General features: G+C 41.6%; 1 protein-coding gene across 1 annotated transcript in view; it reads left to right on the top strand.

Moving 5' to 3' along the window:
* Positions 1-2974: 2974 nt before the first annotated feature.
* Positions 2975-18366, top strand: part of smc2 (structural maintenance of chromosomes 2) — a 34926-nt gene continuing 19534 nt past the window's right edge. The window contains exons 1-13 of the mRNA XM_033018172.1: positions 2975-3432; positions 4299-4448; positions 6342-6464; positions 8516-8554; positions 8897-9007; positions 9800-9844; positions 12136-12369; positions 12773-12922; positions 13290-13523; positions 14762-14921; positions 15437-15554; positions 15962-16100; positions 16277-16396. Of these exons, the coding sequence (XP_032874063.1) occupies positions 3265-3432; positions 4299-4448; positions 6342-6464; positions 8516-8554; positions 8897-9007; positions 9800-9844; positions 12136-12369; positions 12773-12922; positions 13290-13523; positions 14762-14921; positions 15437-15554; positions 15962-16100; positions 16277-16396 (1791 nt within the window). The 5' untranslated portion in view covers positions 2975-3264. The remainder of the gene's footprint in view (positions 3433-4298; positions 4449-6341; positions 6465-8515; positions 8555-8896; positions 9008-9799; positions 9845-12135; positions 12370-12772; positions 12923-13289; positions 13524-14761; positions 14922-15436; positions 15555-15961; positions 16101-16276; positions 16397-18366) is intronic.

Below are 18366 nucleotides of genomic sequence, written 5' to 3'. Positions count from 1 at the left end.
GGCAGCGAGATCCGCAGCTGTGCATTGGTTTTCCAGTTGAGGGCATTTCAGCAGGTGTTCCATTGTTTGTGGTTCGGAATACCACATTCGCAGGTGACGTCGTTGGAGTTACATCCCCACTTGTTTGGAGAAAACTTGGCTCTGCCAACACCAGTTCTCAATCCATTGAGGTATTTCCATCTGGCCCAACTTGCATCTGCACCAGGAGGGAGTTCCTCAATTGCCGTTAGTCCCATGGTAGTTGAGGGAGGTAGAGTGGATATTCTATCATCTCACATGGAGACTCGTGCTTCACTTGTTGTAATGCCAGCCTCAAGAGGAGTCACACAGTTTGGAAAGCTTTTCCTCGACTTTAGGGAGCTCGGAAATGGTGTCTGGCCAAACATTGGATGTCGTTCATCTGTTATCTGCCGTTGGCGCTCCTTCATGCTGGCTCCTGCTCTTCTGATGCCTGGCATGGCTATGGCTGCCAGGAGGTAGAGGCTGTCAGCATAAATTGATAATACCAGGTAACCAGTCCATTATAGTACTAAACTAAAGTATATAGTACAACCAAAACAACGTCCATAACTAATTGTTGCTGAAATAGAATTGTGGTTGGTGATGTGTAGGTCCAAAAGCCTGGTAGTTCCTGGGAATAAGCTGTTCTTGAACGGTTCTTAGGCCATCTGTAACTTCATCCCAATGGTATTGGCAGGATGAGTGCATGGCCAGGGTCTGATGATATTAGCTGCCTTTTTGAGGCAGTCTCCTCTGCAGATCCCTTTGACGGTGGGGAGGTCATGATAGACCTCGCATTTTCTACCACTTTCTGCAGCCTCATTTTTTCCTGGACTTTCGAGTTACCGAATCGTCAAGATGCAACCAGTCACCATTCCCTCTATCACACACCTGTTGATGTTTGAAGGAGTATTCAAATATTCTCAATCTTCTGAGGAAGTAGAGCTTTCTTTGTGATTACATCAGTGGTGGGCCCACTAAAACTTACACATTAGCTATAAAGTGATATAGGAATTCCTGAACCGCCAAAATGGTCAATTATTGCGCTGTAAATAATTATGGAAATCGGGATAAGCGTGAGAGACATTTATCCTACTTCAGAATTCCAAAAGTGAGGAGAAATGACGGCAGAGAAGTGGTTGGCGAACATTGGCCGTGCAGATATCAAGATTGAAAATATTGGCAATTATCGCATTTGCTCACTGGATTTCATCCGGCATTATTTGTATTTCTTCTTGATTCCTTTAGTATCAAAAAAGTTTCAGAAGTGATAAATCTGGTTGTAAAACTTTAAAATCGCCCATGGTTCTCAAGTGGGTTTTTACCCACAAAAAGAAAACGCTTCTCAAGCAAAATTTATAATTAAAAAAAAAAAATCACAAACCATATGTGGGTTTTGAATTACATTTTACTCACATGCACGCCAAGGAATGCATAATTGTTAGCTGTTAATTGGACAAATTGACAATATCTTTGAAAGGGAGTGGGTGTTTAAGCTGTCAGGACATTTTATTAGTTGCCAAAATATACATCCCAATAGCATAATGATAGAAAACTTACTTTTCCACACATCACTTGTAAGTCTGGAGATTTATTGAATGATAAATTTAGCTTCAGAAGCATTTTCTTTTTGCATGTAAAAACCCACTTCAGAACCTTGGGCGATTTTAAAATTTTACAGCCAGATTTATCAGTTCTGAAACTTTTTAGATACCAAAGGAATCAAGAAAAAACACAAATAATGCCTTACTGTTGATGAAATGCAGTGAGCAAATGCGATAATTGCCAATATTTTCAATCTTGATATCTGCACGGCCAATGTTCGCCATCCATTTTAGCTGTTGTTGTCCCTTCAGCTCTCGCTTCTCTCTACCATCATTTCTCTTCACTTTTGGAATTCTGAAGTAAGATAAATGTCTCTCACTCTTACCCCGACTTCCACAAATATTTACAGCGCAAAAAATGACCATTTCGGCAGTTTCGTATATTAACAGTATATGCCGGAAGCTGCCATGTACTCCACATGGATTGAGCTTCTCCAGGCGTCATGCCCTTTGACCCGATGTCCTTACGTGCAACCCCCCTATACCGTTTATCCCAAAGATCTTATAGCGGAGCAAGATCTTTGGTTTATCCTGCACCTGTACACTGTGGATGGCGTGACTGTAATAATGTAGTCTTTTCTTTGACTGGATAGCATGCAACAAAAAGCTTTTCACTGTGCCTCGGTACACATGAAAATAACAAACTAAATTTAAACTATTATGGTTACGGCAGTGCAAAGATGGTCGATGGGAAGATGTTGTTCTTGAATCCTGGTGGGCGGGCACAATTCTCAGGCTTCAACTCCTTTTTCGCAATGGTAGCAGAGATGAGATGTGGCCAGGGTGGTATGTGTTTCTGATGATATCGAGTCAGCAATGCTTTAACTACATTGACAAGGCAAAGCCCACCATATTCTGCAGCCTCCTTCGTTCTTGCGCACTCAAGTTACTGAATCAGGCCATGAGGAAACAGTCAGTATGCGCTTCATTGCACACCTGTAGAGGTTCAGTACTGAGGGAGTCTGAATCTGAAACATCACCCATCCTTTCCCTCCAGAGATGCTGCCTGCCCCGCTGTTACTCCAACTTTTTGTGTCTATCTTGTGATCATTTGTTTCCTATTATACCCCAAGGCCTGCCAACAACCAGTATGGAACAGGAGCAGTAAATATATTAGTATCTTTGAGGAGCAGCCACAATGGGTGTCGTTGCCTTGGAGCTGCAGCAGGAGGAGCTGCAGCAGGAGGAGCTGCAGCAGGAGGAGCTGCAGCAGGAGGAGCTGCAGCAGGAGGAGCTGCAGCAGGAGGAGCTGCAGCAGGAGGAGCTGCAGCAGGAGGAGCTGCAGCAGGAGGAGCTGCAGCAGGAGGAGCAAGGTCCCTTTAAGAAAATTGACCACGCCCCCTTGGCAATGTCGCATCACCCGGCGGGGCCGAGGACCCCGTGTGGTGCTGAAGGATGTGCCTGCAGGCGCTTGTAACGTTTGCGGTAAAAAATTATTATTAACATCTAGCGAAGGACAGGTCTGAATCCAATAATTCCCGCATCTTGCATTAGAAGCAGACCCGCGCTTACATACAGAGAGAATAACGTCGGAGTTTTTTTGCTTTTAAGTTAACGGTCGGTAGTTGGCGCCAAATTTCAAACTGAGCGGGCGGCGCTCGAGCGGCGCGGCGTTTACAGCAACAACCACCCGAGCGGCGGCGTGTAGCCGAAGGGGAAAATGTTCATCAAGTCGATCATCATCGACGGCTTCAAGTCGTACGCGCAGAGAACCGAGATCAACGGCTTCGACCCGCTCTTCAACGCCATCACCGGCCTGAACGGCAGCGGCAAGTCCAACATCCTGGACTCCATCTGCTTCCTGCTGGGCATCAGCAACCTGTCGCAGGTCGGGGCCGCTTCTCCCGCTCACCCCCACCTCTACCTCCCCCCCTCCCCTCCTGCTCCCTCTCCTCCTCTCCCCCCCCCTCTCCTCCTCTCCCCCCCTCTCCTCCCCTCTCCTCCCCTCTCCTCCCCTCTCCTCCTCTCCCCCCTCTCCTCCTCTCCCCCCCCTCTCCTCCTCCCCCCCCTCTCCTCCTCTCCCCCCCTCTCCTCCTCTCCCCCTCTCCCTCTCCCCCCCTCCCTCTCCCCTCTCCCCTCCCTCTCCCCCCCTCTCCCTCTCCTCCCCTCCTCTCTCTCCTCCCTTCCCTCTCTCTCCTCCCTTCCCTCCCTCCCCCCCCCTCCTCCCTCCCCCCCCCCTCTCCTCCCTCCCCCCCCTCTCCTCCCTCCCCCCCCCTCTCCTCCCTCCCCCCCTCTCCTCCCTCCCCCCCTCTCCTCCCTCCCCCCCCTCTCCTCTCTCCCCCCCCTCTCCTCCCTTCCCCCCTCTCCTCCCTTCCCCCCTCTCCTCCCTCCCCCCTCTCCTCCCTCCCCCCTCCCTCTCCTCCCTCCCCCCTCCCTCTCCTCCCTCCCCCCCCCCTCCTCCTCCCCCCCCCTCCCCTCCCTCCCCCCCCTCTCCTCCCTTCCCCCCCTCTCCTCCCTTCCCCCCCTCTCCTCCCTTCCCCCCCTCTCCTCCCCTCCCCCCCCCTCTCCTCCCCCCCCCCCCCTCCCCCCCCTCTCTCCCCCCCCCCCCTCCCCTTGCTCTCCCCCCCCCCCCCTTCTTCCCTCCCCCCCCCTCCCCCTCTCCTCCACCCCCCCCTCCTCCTCCCTGAATGACAGTAATGCTCTACAAATACTTTTCAGATTGTTTGAATGCATATCTTTGTTTTCTGTTATTAGGTGCGAGCCTCAAACCTTCAGGATTTGGTCTACAAAAACGGACAAGCTGGGATTACAAAAGCCACTGTATCAATAACCTTTGACAACAGTGACAAAAAACAAAGTCCTCTGGGCTTTGAGACTCACGATGAGATTACAGTTTCAAGACAGGTATTTTTCAATCCATTTAAAATTCCATGATTTTTGAAAGAATTATTTCATTTCACGGTCCTAATTCCTAGTTTTCTCTCTGCCGCCCTTCTTAAAGAGTGGGATAACATTAGCTACCCTCCAATCCACAGGAACTGACCTTGAATCTATAGAACATTGGAAACTGATCACCAATGCGTCCACAATTTCTAAAGCCACTTCCTTAAGTACCCTGGGGTGCAGACCATCAGGCTCGGGAGATTTATCAGTCTTCAGTCCCATCAGCTACCCAACACCATTTCCTGCCTAATGTGAATCTCCTTCAGTTCCTCCTCCACCCTAGATCCTCTGGCCACTAGTACATCAGGAAGATTGTTTGTGTCTTCCTTAGTGAAGACTGATCCAAAGTACCTGTTCAATTTATCTGCCATTCCTTGTTCCCCATAATAAATTCATCCTTTCAGTCTTCGGCCTTAAATAGTTTTTTCCTCTTCACATACCTAAAGAAGCTTTTACTATCCTCCTTTATATTCTGCGTTCTTCACCTTTGTGTTGAAGGGTACTGGATTTTTCTTCCTTCCCTTTTTTCCCCACTGATGCTTTGTAATGATGCTTCAAATTCAAACAACACAATAGAAACTGATTTTCTACATTCAATAAACAATAGTTGTTTTTACCCTCTGCTAGAAACAAAAGAACACATATGTGATACTGGAATGCTTCTAGTACTCAATGGGTAGTTAACTACTTTTTGTTCTGATCACTGTGGAATGAAAAATTCCATGGATAATTCTGTGTGGTTATTCTTCAAGAATGAATATTGATAAGGTACTGGGAAAAAATCTCTAACCATGCAGGTTAAAGAGTAATTTCTTTGAGCTATTTAGTGCTACTAAGAAATGAATGTATATGTTGCTCAATCCATATTGTATATTGCAATACAATGTATTGGATTTAAAATGGCTACACAAATTTCCATTACCACTAGGTTTGGGTGGATTATTTAGCAGTCACTTTTATTTTGGGAACTGGTCAAGACAGGAACAGAGAATTTGTTTTAACGTTTTCAAACTTGCACACTTAGCTGTGATCACCACTAATGTGCATTATGGAACGAGAGGTGTGTGGAAGTGGGAAGATAATGATGTATATTCATTCATTAATGTACTTATTGGGGGCAATTTGCATTGCCATGTTAATATGCCTGATTACTGACTGCGACATGTAAACGACAGCTACATTTTGGGTTCTGCCTGTGTATATCTCCAACGTCATGTCTGAAGAAGGGGTTCGGCCCGAAACGTTGCCTATTTCCTTCGCTCCATAGATGATGCTGCACCCGCTGAGTTTCTCCAGCACTTTTGTCTACCTTCATGCATATCAGATTGGACTGTGTGGGGACAGAACTCCATTGCAAATTTATTAGCTTTTTATTTGGTTTGCACAAACTATTGTTAAAGCATGAAGCCAAATGCACTTTCATAAAATTTTATTTGGAGGTCGAGCATAAACCAATATTGTGATTGATACTAAACATTAAAGAACAGTGGTCTGTAATGGAATAAACAACAGTAGACAATGCTCACATTCTTTTTCGCACCCCATCCCTCTTCTAGAACGATAACCACCCGAAACATCAGATCAAACTCCTTCACAGAGCTACTGTCTGACTTACTGAGTTCTTCCAACAGTTTGAGTTTTGTTAAAGAACAGTGATTTATTTTCCTATTTCAATAATGTAAATGTTTGGATTGATTGAAGAATTGGCGGTCTGTTGCTATTGCGCAATAACCATGTAGGTTAGAGACAGCTTTTTAGTAGTGTTGATCAGCTATCTATGCACAAATCCATTTATTTTAAACGCAATTACGTGAAATTATCATGGCCATTTTACATTTAAAACTCTTATTTCAGGTGATAATTGGTGGGAGAAACAAGTACCTAATTAATGGTGTGAATGCAAACAACACCAGAGTGCAAGATCTATTCTGTTCAGTTGGCCTGAATGTCAACAACCCTCATTTCCTCATCATGCAGGTTTGTATATTTCCTCACAATGCAGGTTTGCATGAGCCTTTCATCCAGTAATTGCTGAACCAAAAAATGTAGGAACTGATTTTTGAGTACTGAAACAAAATCTTGTCAGAATATTGTGGTACACACTATTGTCATGTTATACTATTTCCCTAACAGTTTTACAGCTTCTTAAAGATTTGGAAGAGTATGGAATGCCCCAAAACAAACTGCTGGAAGAAAGCAGCATGTCTGCGGAGGGAAATGTTTGTCCATGCCTGACCTGCTGAGTTCCTGCAGTAGTTTGTTTTTGTTCAAGATTTCAGCATCTGCAGCCTCCACTGTGTAAGAAGTGCCTTAATTGTGTGAAAGGAATGGGAGGGTTGGGCCCTGACTTGGAAATGTTGTTTGTTTTAACTGTTATAGTTTGGAAATTGCAGAACACAAATGAAATATTGATTTCTGCATTAGGATATTGTTTGTTTGTAAAAGCGTGTAATTTTTGCAATACAGCTACGGTGCCCTCCATAATGTTTGGGACAAAGACCATCATTTATTCATTTCCCTCAGTCTGTACACCACAATTTGAGATTTGTAATAGAAAAAAATCTAATGTGGTTAATGTGCACATTGTCAGATTTTAATAATGGCCATATTTATACATTTTGGTTTCACCATGTAGAAATTACAGCAGTTTTTTTTTTTTTTCATAGTCCCTCCATTTCAGGGCACCATAATGTTTGGGACACAGCAATGTCATGTAAATGAAAGTGGTCATTTTTAGTATTTTGTCGCATATCATTTGCATGCAATGACTGCTTGAAGTCTGCGATTCATGCACATCACCAGTTGCTGGGTGTCTTCTCTGGTGATGCTCTGTCAGGCCTGTATTGCAGCCATCTTTAGCTTATGCTTGTTTTGGGGGCTCACTTCAGCATATAAAATGCATGCTCAATTGGGTTCAGATCAGGTGATTGACTTGGCCACTCAAGAATTGACCATTTTTTAGCTTTAAAAAACTCCTGTGTTGCTTTAGCAGTATGTTTGGGATCATTGTCTCGCTGTAGAATGAAACGCCGGCCAATGAGTTTTGAGGCATTTGTTTGAACTTGAACACAGGATGTGTCTGTACACTTCAGAATTAATTATGATACGACCATCGGCAGTTGTATCATCAATGAAGATAAGTGAGCCAGTGCTTTCAGCAGCCAGCCATAACACCCCCACCACCGTGTTTCACAGATTAGGTGGTCTGCGTTGGATTTTGGGCAGTTCCTTCTCTCCTCCATACTTTGTTCTTGCCATCACTCTGATATGTTAATCTTCGTCTCATCTGTCCACAAGACCTTTATCCAGAACTGTGGTTGCTCATTTAAGTAGTTCTTGGCAAACTATAACCCGGTCATTCTATTTTTGCGGCTTGCAGTGTAGCCTCTGTATTTCTGTTCATGAACTATTCTGTGGACAGTGGTCATTGACAAATCCATACCTGACTGAAGAGTGTTTCTGATCTGTCGGACAGGTATTTGGGTTTTTTTCTTTATTATAGAGAGAATTCTTCTGTCAACAGCTGTGGAGGTCTTCCTTGGCCTGCCAGTCCCTTTGCGATTAGTAAGCTCACCAGTGCTCTTTCTTCTTAATGATGTTCCAAACAGTTAATTTTGGTAAGCCTAAGATTTCAAACAGTTTTATTCTTGTTTCTCACTCATAATGGCTTATTTGACTTTAATTGGCACAACTTTGGTCATCATGTTGATAAACAGCAATAAAAGTTTACAAAGGTAATAGAGAGACTGGAGGAAAGACTAGGTGTTGCGAGCTCTCTTATACCTGCATTAAGGAGGCAATTAAACACACCTGAGCAATTACAAACACATGTGAAGCCATGTGTCCCAAACATTATGGAGGGCACTGTATGTAAAATTTATATTCCAGCTATTTCTATTAACCCCACTTGTGGCATTGGGAATGTTTTGCACTGATGTATGTTTGAACATTGGTTAAAACGTATATATACATTACAGTTTAGAAATGCTGTAGCAAGCCTTGAAAGTAAAATTTTATTTTGCTTTTAGGGTCGTATCACTAAGGTTTTGAACATGAAACCCATGGAGGTAAGCTTTCTAGTTTGTGTATGGATTTTATGCAATGAATACCTATAGAAATGTGTTAATGGTTGTTTTGATCCAAGAGAATTTAAAACTTAAAATGAATAGGTTACGTGATTAAGTCTTTGATTCCTGTTTGGTTTCATACTTTTGTCATTTTTACTGAGAATACATGATCAGAGACTTGTGGAAATCCACATATCCAGATTTTTAGTAATGTGCTTGTACACTGAATTCTCAATGATTTTATTAAATGTTCAAGTCAGAGTATTTAATGAAACACATCTTGAAATTGTTATGTTGTTCTGTTAGGATGCATGTATGTAATTCTTCATTCTGGCCCCATAGATCTTATCGCTGATTGAAGAAGCAGCAGGGACCAGTATGTATGAGTGCAAGAAGTTAGCTGCCCAGAAAACAATTGAGAAAAAAGAGGCCAAGTTGAAAGAAATCCACATGGTAATTCATTTAACCCCATTCCACCTGATAATCGAATCGCACAGCAAGGGGCGCTGTCGGCCCACCTTGTCAATGCTAGAAAGGGCAACTTAGACCGTGATGTCTATCAACGCTAATCCAATTTGGGCCATCCATCTATGCCTTTCCGATCTAGGTACATGTCTAAAAACCTTTTTAAACATTGCAATGGTGTCTGCCTCCACCACCTCCGGCAACTCTTTCCAAATATACCCTACCCTCTGCTTTTTAAAAGAAAAATCGCTCCTCGGAACTCCTTTACATTTTTAAACTGTGCCCTCTAGTGGACTCTCTGCTGGGATGGCTGCATTTTCAATTTATGGTTCTTCAGCTCAATTCGGTTGGGTGACCACAGGATGAAGCTGAGGGGCAAGTTGAATTAAGATCAAGCCTTGCAGTTAAGCAGCTGCATATTATCCAGATCCCTGCAGTGGAAAGCGTGTAAGGACAATTAGAAGGGCCCAGGGATGCTACTATTTAGAATCAATAGTATTCCTCTCGTTATAAGATTGCATAAAACACTGGAAGCACTTACATTTAGTGATTTGTGCTATTGTATAAGTGATAACAAAAGCTTTTCACTATACCTCGGTACACGTGACAATAAAATAAAATGAAACTAAGTTGGTGACAAATATAAGTTTTAATTTGGAATTGTGCGTTAATGGTATAAATCATGTTTTGTGTAAGGAGTGTGGAAAAAGTTTGAGCATCTTCTGCATTATTAATTCAAGGTGCAATCTTTCAATTTTGTTTTTATGTATTTTATTTTAGATTTTAGAAGAGGAAATTACTCCCACTCTTCAGAAACTGAAGGAGGTTTGTATATAACGAATTTGCTAATTGAAAAGATATGATAAAATGAAGTTTTCACAATTGCCTTGTATGCTCTGACTTAGTTGTGTGTAACGAGAATATCCCATCTTCCTTCGCTAACGGTTAGCTTAGAGATACAGTGTGGAAACAGGCCCTTCCCCCCACCGAGTCCACGCCGACCAGTGATCCCTGCATATTAACGCTATCCTACAAACACTAGGGGCAATTTACATTTATATAAAGCCAAAGATAGACACAAAAAGCTGGAGTAACTCAGCGGGACAGGCAGTAGAGAAAGAAAGGGTGATGTTTCTGGTCGAGACCCTTCTTCAGACAAAGCCAATCAACCTACAAACCTTTACGTCTTTGGAGTGTGGGAGGAAACCGAAGATCTCAGAGAAAACTCGCGTGGTCACGGGGAGAACGTACAGGTAGTACCCGTAGTCGGGATCGAACCTGGTCTTTGGCGCCAAAATTGCTGTAAGGCAACAACTCTACTGCTGCGCCACCTTGGTAAAATAGCATATGACATAAATTTTTGGACTGAAAAACGATACTCATTTGTAGGTTCCCATGGGATTGTCTGCTGAGCATTAATTACACTAAGCTGAACATAACTGATTCTGGAAACTTCAAATAATGGTTCCATAGTGCTTTTTACATTGCAAAGTCTTCATTCCTCTTGAGCACATATACCTGCCTAGAAATTAAATTTCAGACAATCCATTTTCTTTGCAATTGTGAAATTTGAATTTTGTTTTGTTTCACCCGCTTTCCAACTCTCCTCCCCGTTGAAATATGATAACAACTGATTCAGTGCCAATTTATGTCACTTGGATATTCAACTGGGGACTTCCAGGCATGAAACTACTTTGGGACGTTTATATCCAGGGTTTATGGAACAAAGTTACTTTACATAAAATGTTAAACACAAAATGATGGAGTAACTCAGTGGGACAGGCAGCATCTCCGGAGAGAAGGAATGGGTAACGTTTCGGGTCGAGACCCTTCTTCAGTCTGATGTCGGGAGTGGGATACCTAGATAAGGAAGTGTAAGGTGTGAAAATAGGACAAAGGGAATGGGGATCAAGGATGATGTTGAATAGATCACTGTTAGCTGGGAGAAGATAACAACAAAGCAAACAGATTAAATGTAGTCTGAGACAGTAAGACTGGTCTGGGAAAACAAACGTGGCTGTGGTAGCGAATCTGCGTTAAAACGTGGTCGGAGAGGTGGTGGAATCACAGGGGGAGCAATGAGAGGACGAGAACTTCTCGTCGGAGAGAGGAGGAGAACTTTGAAGAAGTACACATACCTTGAGAAATGTGTGGACATAAAATGTTCTTTGGCACTTATTGAGGAAACTGAATCGTCATTTGTCATTTCCAAAGCAATCACGTCTTCGTGCTGTATTGAGACCCCTATTGGGGAAATTACTTTTATCTATTCTTTGTCCCACACCATCTTGACCCCACAACTCCTGCACTGGCCACAACAGTCCATCCTGATCTTGCCTTACTACGATCAACTGAAGCTTTTGATCATGGCATCTATTCCTGACTTCCCTTCACTGTTTACCTTTATCCACATGCAAGTTTTCTTTCCCCCCCCCCCTCCCAGCTTAAGTATTCGGTGAAAAATTTGGCATTGAGTGGAACTGGAATTTTCAGTGGGGGTGGAGGGTGATATGTCGTGTGGCTAATATGGTTGTGAAGCCCTGCTGCAATGCCAGTCTAACATGCCTTTCACGCTGCCCTAGAATTTCAATGCCACATTTTAAATCTTACTACACAAATTATGATTAAGGTTACCTATCTTGTGAGCATCTTGTGTCCAAACTGTACATAAGAACAAGCATTTGGGAATCCAGCAGTGTGAATTTGTGGGTTGCTGCTGGGCTGCAGGCATCTTTTGCAGTGTAGGAACTCTGGGAACCTCACTTTCTACTTGAGAAATGTTGGAGTTTTGAGCAGGTCACATGAACGGAACTCTGCTGTATATCAATAATCTTTCTCTACATTGTAACCAATTTACATGCGTCTGTTTGAATAGGTAAATGGAAATAATTTCATGGGCTATAGAAATAAAGAGGGCATATAGCCCTGCAGGGATTTAAAAACATAATAAACTTTTGAATTAGATATTGGTAGTGTGTGGTACATTTTACAAATGAAGTTTACTGCAGGTTACAGGATGTTAAAAAAAAATGTTTATTTTGAATTTAAAGATTATTTATCATATTTTTTGATTATAATATCAAATCCTGAATCTTTGTTTGCATTTTGTAACATAGGAAAGATCTTCTTATTTGGAATTCCAGAAAATAATACGTGAAATAGAACATCTTACTCGTCTGTATGTTGCACATCAGTTTGTATGTGCAGAGGAGACCAAACTGCGCTCAGCTGAAGGTCTAAAAAAAATGCAAGACAGTATTGTAGGATTTAAAGAAACTCTTACACAGAATGAAAAGAAAGTGAAGGAAATTAGCAAAGAAGTCAGTGAGCTGGAGAAGATCCGAGATAAGGTAAATACCGGTTATGAAGCACTCTGGTGCTCTCGTTTGTCATCAAACACATTTTTTTATTGCTGCTTTTTGATTCGACGGTAAAGATAGCTGGTGTCATTTGCTCACATACCCATTTTCTGTTGGAAAATTATCAACCCAAGAAGAATGCAATGTGAATGTTCTTTGACTCTTTTTCAGAAATACTATTCCATTAAATTTGAATATCTGGCTTTCCTGATATTCTTATAACAAGGAATTGCTATGCACTTAACTAGGTTACAAGCTACCTTTCATAATTATCATGCACGCTACTTTATTCCCTTTTTGCTTTAAAATTGGAAGGGAGTGGGGTTTATTCATTTTTAAGATTTATGAACTCATTTATTTACCTGGCTTGAAATTAAAACTTGATATGTTATAGGAAGTTGGTGGGGTTCTTCAGGCCCTGGAACAGGCGGTTGCCAATGCTCATCGAATGGATGCCAAAGTGCAAAGTACGCTAGATTCCAAGAAAGATAGTCTCAAAGCTGAAGAAAAGAAACGGAAAACACTTGAGAAAAGTATGGAGGAGGTGAGACATTCATTTAAAATAGTCTCGGTGGTTACCAAGATGAATGGTTAAGATTTTTTGCTTTTTGTTGCCACCTTAGCATGTTTTCCCTATATTGAAATAAACTTTCTATTCAGCATTCAATACTTCATTGCTTTTCTCTTGCTCAGTTATTTTACTGAGTGAAGGAATAGTTTGGATGCTTAGAATGTAGGACATTTGAATTAACAATTTCAAGTAAGCAGTTGCAATCTAGAGAGTACACAAGATTACAATATACTAGCTGCTTCCAATGAAAATAAATTATACACACAAATCTTAAGTGTTACTTTGAGTGAAAAAACAATGTATTCGGCTCCAGTAAATGCTGTATGTGTATTTTCTCTAGGATGGTAATACTCTTGCAGCAAAAGAGAAGGAAGTGAAGAAGGTTTCAGATGAACTGCACTCCCTAGAGGAGACAAGCCAGAAAGATGACAAGGTTCTGGTCGTTGCTCAGCAGCACTTTAATGCAGTTTCTGCTGGTCTTTCCAGTAATGAAGATGGGGAGGCAGCCACACTTGCTGGGCAGATGATGGCTTGTAAAAATGATATAAGCAAGGCTGAAACGGAGGCCAAACAGGTGTGTAAGCCATGTTGTGAATAAGGTCTGATTTTGGCTTAATGTACAGTTTTGCTGCTGTGACAATGATCATCTATCAGATGATTAATGGATCTTGTAAATATAACTTTAAAAAAAATCTGTTCTGGAGATAATTTCTTCAATGCATCATGCTGTCCATCAGCACCAGATTATTTTGTTCCCACTTTGCAGAATAACTGGCATATGGCTGGATAAAACTCTCTTCTGGCCTGCTAAAGTGAAGTTTTGGTATCATTCTGTTATGGTACTTTACTGGTCGCATGTACTGAGGTACAGTCAAATTCATTTTTGTATGCAGTTCAGTACAAGTGCCTCTATACATAACACTTAGATACACCTTAAATCAGCATCTCCGATGCAGGGCAAGTCTGTCACAGTAGTAAACAGAGTCGCCGGCTTTTGGTGACATTTTCAGGTCCCAGTGTTTTAAGTGCAAAGTTTTTTACCTGACCAGGAAGGCCTGTAGTCCTGGTGGTGTTGCAGGGTCGGCCTGGCCAAGCGTGGCTGCTGGTGTCCGCCGCTGCTGCTCCACCACTCCAGGCCACGTCCGGTCCTGTGTTCGGTCTCTTGGAGCGGTGCCTGGACCAGACAATCCCCAGGGTGCTGCAAGGCCTCAAGCGCCCACTGCAATGTCGAGGTAGTGCACTCCCCCCTGCAGCCGGTCTCCTCACTGGCTCTCCATCCGACTCCTACCCTGTGTGGATGAGCTGGGCCTTCCGAGTAGGTCCACAGTGAGCGGGTTCTCCGCGATGGATCGAGCCGGATCTCCGGGCGAATCCCTGGTCCACGGTGGGCGAGCCGGACCTGCTGATGGGCTGGGCAGCTACTCCCGCCGTGCAGCTTGCCAGGAACTGGCACTGCAGAAATTGTTTCTTATAAAATGGGATTTTGTTCTTTGCAAATGTGAGAAAATGGATTGTGCAAATAAACAAACATAGATAATAGGCGCAGGAGTAGGCCATTTGGCCCTTTGAGCCAGCACCGCCATTCAATATGATCATCTAAAATCAGTATTTCCTGCCTTTAAATAGTGTTTGCTGTAAAATTTATTACACTGTTGTGTAACACGTTTTTAAAAAAAGTTAACGTATTGATAAGTGTAATGTAGCACTTTTCCCAAGGATGGTTGGATTATCTGTTTTATTGCATTGCCAATTTGTTTTCTAAAATTAACTTTAAATATCCCTAAATGCACAATCTTAAATGTTCTGCTGTAGGCTCAAATGAAGTTGAAACATGCCCAACAGGAATATAAAAGTAAACAGGCTGAAGCAAAGAAATTAGACAATGGGTACAAGAAAAACCAGGAGGCCTTTGAAGCTGTTAAAAAGAACAGAGATAAGATTGAAGCAGAAATGCAGAAGCTGAATTATGAAGGTTTGCACGAGTTTTGAAATAATTATATTTAATCAGTTGCAATGTTGCAAGTCAGTTGCAGTCTGAAGAAGTGTCTCGACCCGAAATTTCGCTTATTTCATTTGCTCCATAGATGCTGCCTCGCCCGCTGAGTTTCTCCAGCATTTTTGTCTACCTTTGGTTTTTCCAGCATCTGCAGTTCCTTCTTAAACAAGTTGCAATGATCTGATCATAACGCAGATAAACATTAATTTTGTCTCTTCAGTTATGTGATGACGTAATTAGAAATGCAATTTATTCCTTATTGTTTTTTTCCCCTCATTTTGGAATTATTTAAAGTATTCTGTTGCAGTGTCAACTCTGCTTATGTGAAATTGTGAACTGTGTATTATGTCATTTATTAAAATTGAAATGAACACTCTGTTTATGGAGAAGGATTAAAATCTTATTAACTATTGCTTAAAATGTATTTAATTGTTCTCCCAATGTTTTTTTTTCTCCTCCCACCCCACCACGCTGAACACCCCAAACTATAGATGGGAAAGAAGAGAAAATTTTGGAACAACGTCGAGAGTTGTCACAAACTGTGAACAAGCTGAGAGAGTCTTATGAATCCTTGGTAGTGAAATTTCCTAGTTTGAGTTTTGAATACACGTAAGTTTGGTTTATCTCCAGGCTTCAAATTTAATAGAATTGCATATCGCAAAACCATTCTCTTCTGTCTGTATAATTTATATATTTTTTTAAAATTAAATATTTTGGTGACACATGAAATTAGCAAGCATATGGCTAAAATATTTTTGGATTTTCAATTGTATAGCTGGAATGTTCCAGAATGCCATACATGCATATATTGCATTTTGAAGTAATTTCAACTTGTGCTTCACGTTATACATGTGTTGGTATGTAATTAAACAATAGTTTAACATTTTTCTATTCTATTAAAAGTATTTTGGTTTTCCTTTATTAACTAGATATACTATGCAGGGTGTTTTCATACTTGTGGTGAAGTGGATTAGCATCTATTGCAAAAACGTTATGTATAAAAAATCTTTCTTTAGAGATCCTGAAAAAAATTGGGACTCTGATCGTGTGAAAGGTCTTATCGCCACTCTTTTCTCTGTGAAGGATATTTCCACAGCCACTGCTTTAGAAGTGGTTGCTGGAGGACGTCTATATAATGTTGTGGTGGACACAGAGGTAGGTGACAAGCATACAAATTCATTTGAAGAAATCATTGATTTTGGAGACAAACTAACACATACAATGATTGCAACACTAAATCAAAACAAATTGTTTTATTTATCATTCTCCAAGAGTTGTAACTTTCCTTCAATAATTAGGAGAGAGAAGTTACTCTTTTTTTCCCTGTCTAGGTAACTGGTAAAAAACTTTTAGAAAAGGGAGAGCTTAAAAGAAGATATACCATTATACCACTCAACAAAATCTCTGCCAAATGTCTTAATGAAGGCGTTGTTAAGGCAGCCAAAAATCTGGTAAGCTCAATATATTGAAGTGTTTCCACTATAACCTATGGAGTTGATTCTTCTGTGCACTGTTTACCATTGCTCTCCATGCCTGTTTATTTAAACGCGACGTAAAAGCCATGGATAATAGTTTGGAAGAAACTATTATTCTGTATGACAGTACATTGTGATGATGGGAACTGGAATGATAGTAGATCATCTGGTTTTCATCTGGCAACAGTTATTTTACACTAGCAGATTTGAGTGATTGATATTTGGAACGCACTGCCAGAGGAGATGGTAGAATTGGATATAATTACGACAATTAAGGGACATGCAAAAAACATGCACAATTGGCAAAGCATAGAAGGATACAGTTCTAATGTGGGCAAATGATATTAGTGTAGATGGGTAAAAAGGCAAGCATGGACATGGTGGAACAAAGGGCCTAACTAAAAACAATGGAGGACTGTGGGGCCAAGAGGGCGGGAGTGGGAGCAATTTGATAGATCTTTAAAAATTGGCATTCAGAAAGTATTCAGACCCCTTCACTTTTTCCACATTTTGTTACATTACAGCCTTATTTTAAAATGGATTAAATTCATTTTTTTAATCATCAATCTACACACAATACCCCATAATAAAAAAGTGAAAACAGGTGTTTAAAGTAATTAAAAAGAAATAACATTTACATAAGTATTCAGACCCTTTATTCAGTACTTTATTGAGGCACCTTTGGCAGCGATTACAGCCTCAGGTCTTCTTGGGTATGACGCTACAAGCTTGGTACACTGGTATTTGGGTACTTTCTCCCATTCTTCTCTGCAGTTCCCCTCAAGCTTTGTCAGGTAGGATGGGAGGCGTCGATGTACAGCTATTTTCAGATCCCTCCAGAGATGTTCGATTGGGTTCAAGTCCGGGCTCTGACTGGGCCACTCAACGACATTCACAGACTTGTCACGAAACCACTCCTGCGTTTTCTTGGCTGTGTGCATTGGGTCATTGTCCTGTTGGAAGGTGAACCTCCACCGGTCAGTCCAGAACGCTCTGGGGCAGGTTTACATCAAGGATTTCTCTGTCCTCTGCTCTGTTCATCTTTCCCTCAATTTTGAGTGTCATAGCAAAGGGTCTGAATACTTATGTAAATATGATATTTCAGTTATTAAAGTTATTTTTAATTAGTTTGCAAAAATTTCTTGACACCTGTTTTTGTTTCTTCATTCTTGGGTATTGTGTGTAGATTGATGATTTAAAAGAAAAATAATTGAATTCATTTTAAAATAAGGCTGTAACGTAACAAAATGTGAAAAAGGTAAGGGGTCTGAATGCTTTCTGAATGCATTGTAGGTGTGTGGACTGAAAGGCTGTCTCTTGTGCTATCAGGTAAATAAAGCAGATTTTTTCCCCTACATTTTCATTTTATAAATGCTGTTAAAGGAATGCAAATGACCATCCATCTGTTATTTTAACGACCATTGTACAAGAAAGACTTGTTGGAGGGGGAAATCTAGCAGGCGTATGTCATTTCAAAGAACTAAAAATATCTCTTACTCAGTATGTTTCTGCTAGGATTTGGAGATTAGGGATGATCAGGAAATTGATAAATACAAAAAAATTGGGAGAAACTTTCTTAGCCATGTGTAAGAATGTATAATAGACAATAGGTGCAGGAGTAGGCCATTTGGCCCTTCGAGCCAGCACCGCCATTCAATGTGATCATGGCTGATCATCCCCAATCAGTACTCCGTTCCTGCCTTCTCCCCATATCCCCTGATTCAGCTATTTTTAAGAGCCCTATCTAGCTCTCTCTTGACAGCATCCAGAGAACCTGCCTCCACTGCCATCTGAGGCAGAGAATTCCACAGACTCACCACTCTCTGTGAGAAAAAGTGTTTCCTCGTCTCTGTTCTAAATGGTTTACTCCTTATTCTTAAACTGTGGCCCCTGGTTCTGGACTCCCCCAACATCGGGAACACGTTTCCTGCCTCTAGCGTGTCCAA

The sequence above is a fragment of the Amblyraja radiata genome, chromosome 3, assembly GCF_010909765.2.
Source record: "Amblyraja radiata isolate CabotCenter1 chromosome 3, sAmbRad1.1.pri, whole genome shotgun sequence".
In the NCBI taxonomy this organism is placed as follows: Eukaryota; Metazoa; Chordata; class Chondrichthyes; order Rajiformes; family Rajidae; genus Amblyraja; species Amblyraja radiata.
This window is presented reverse-complemented; position numbering and strand designations above follow the sequence as displayed.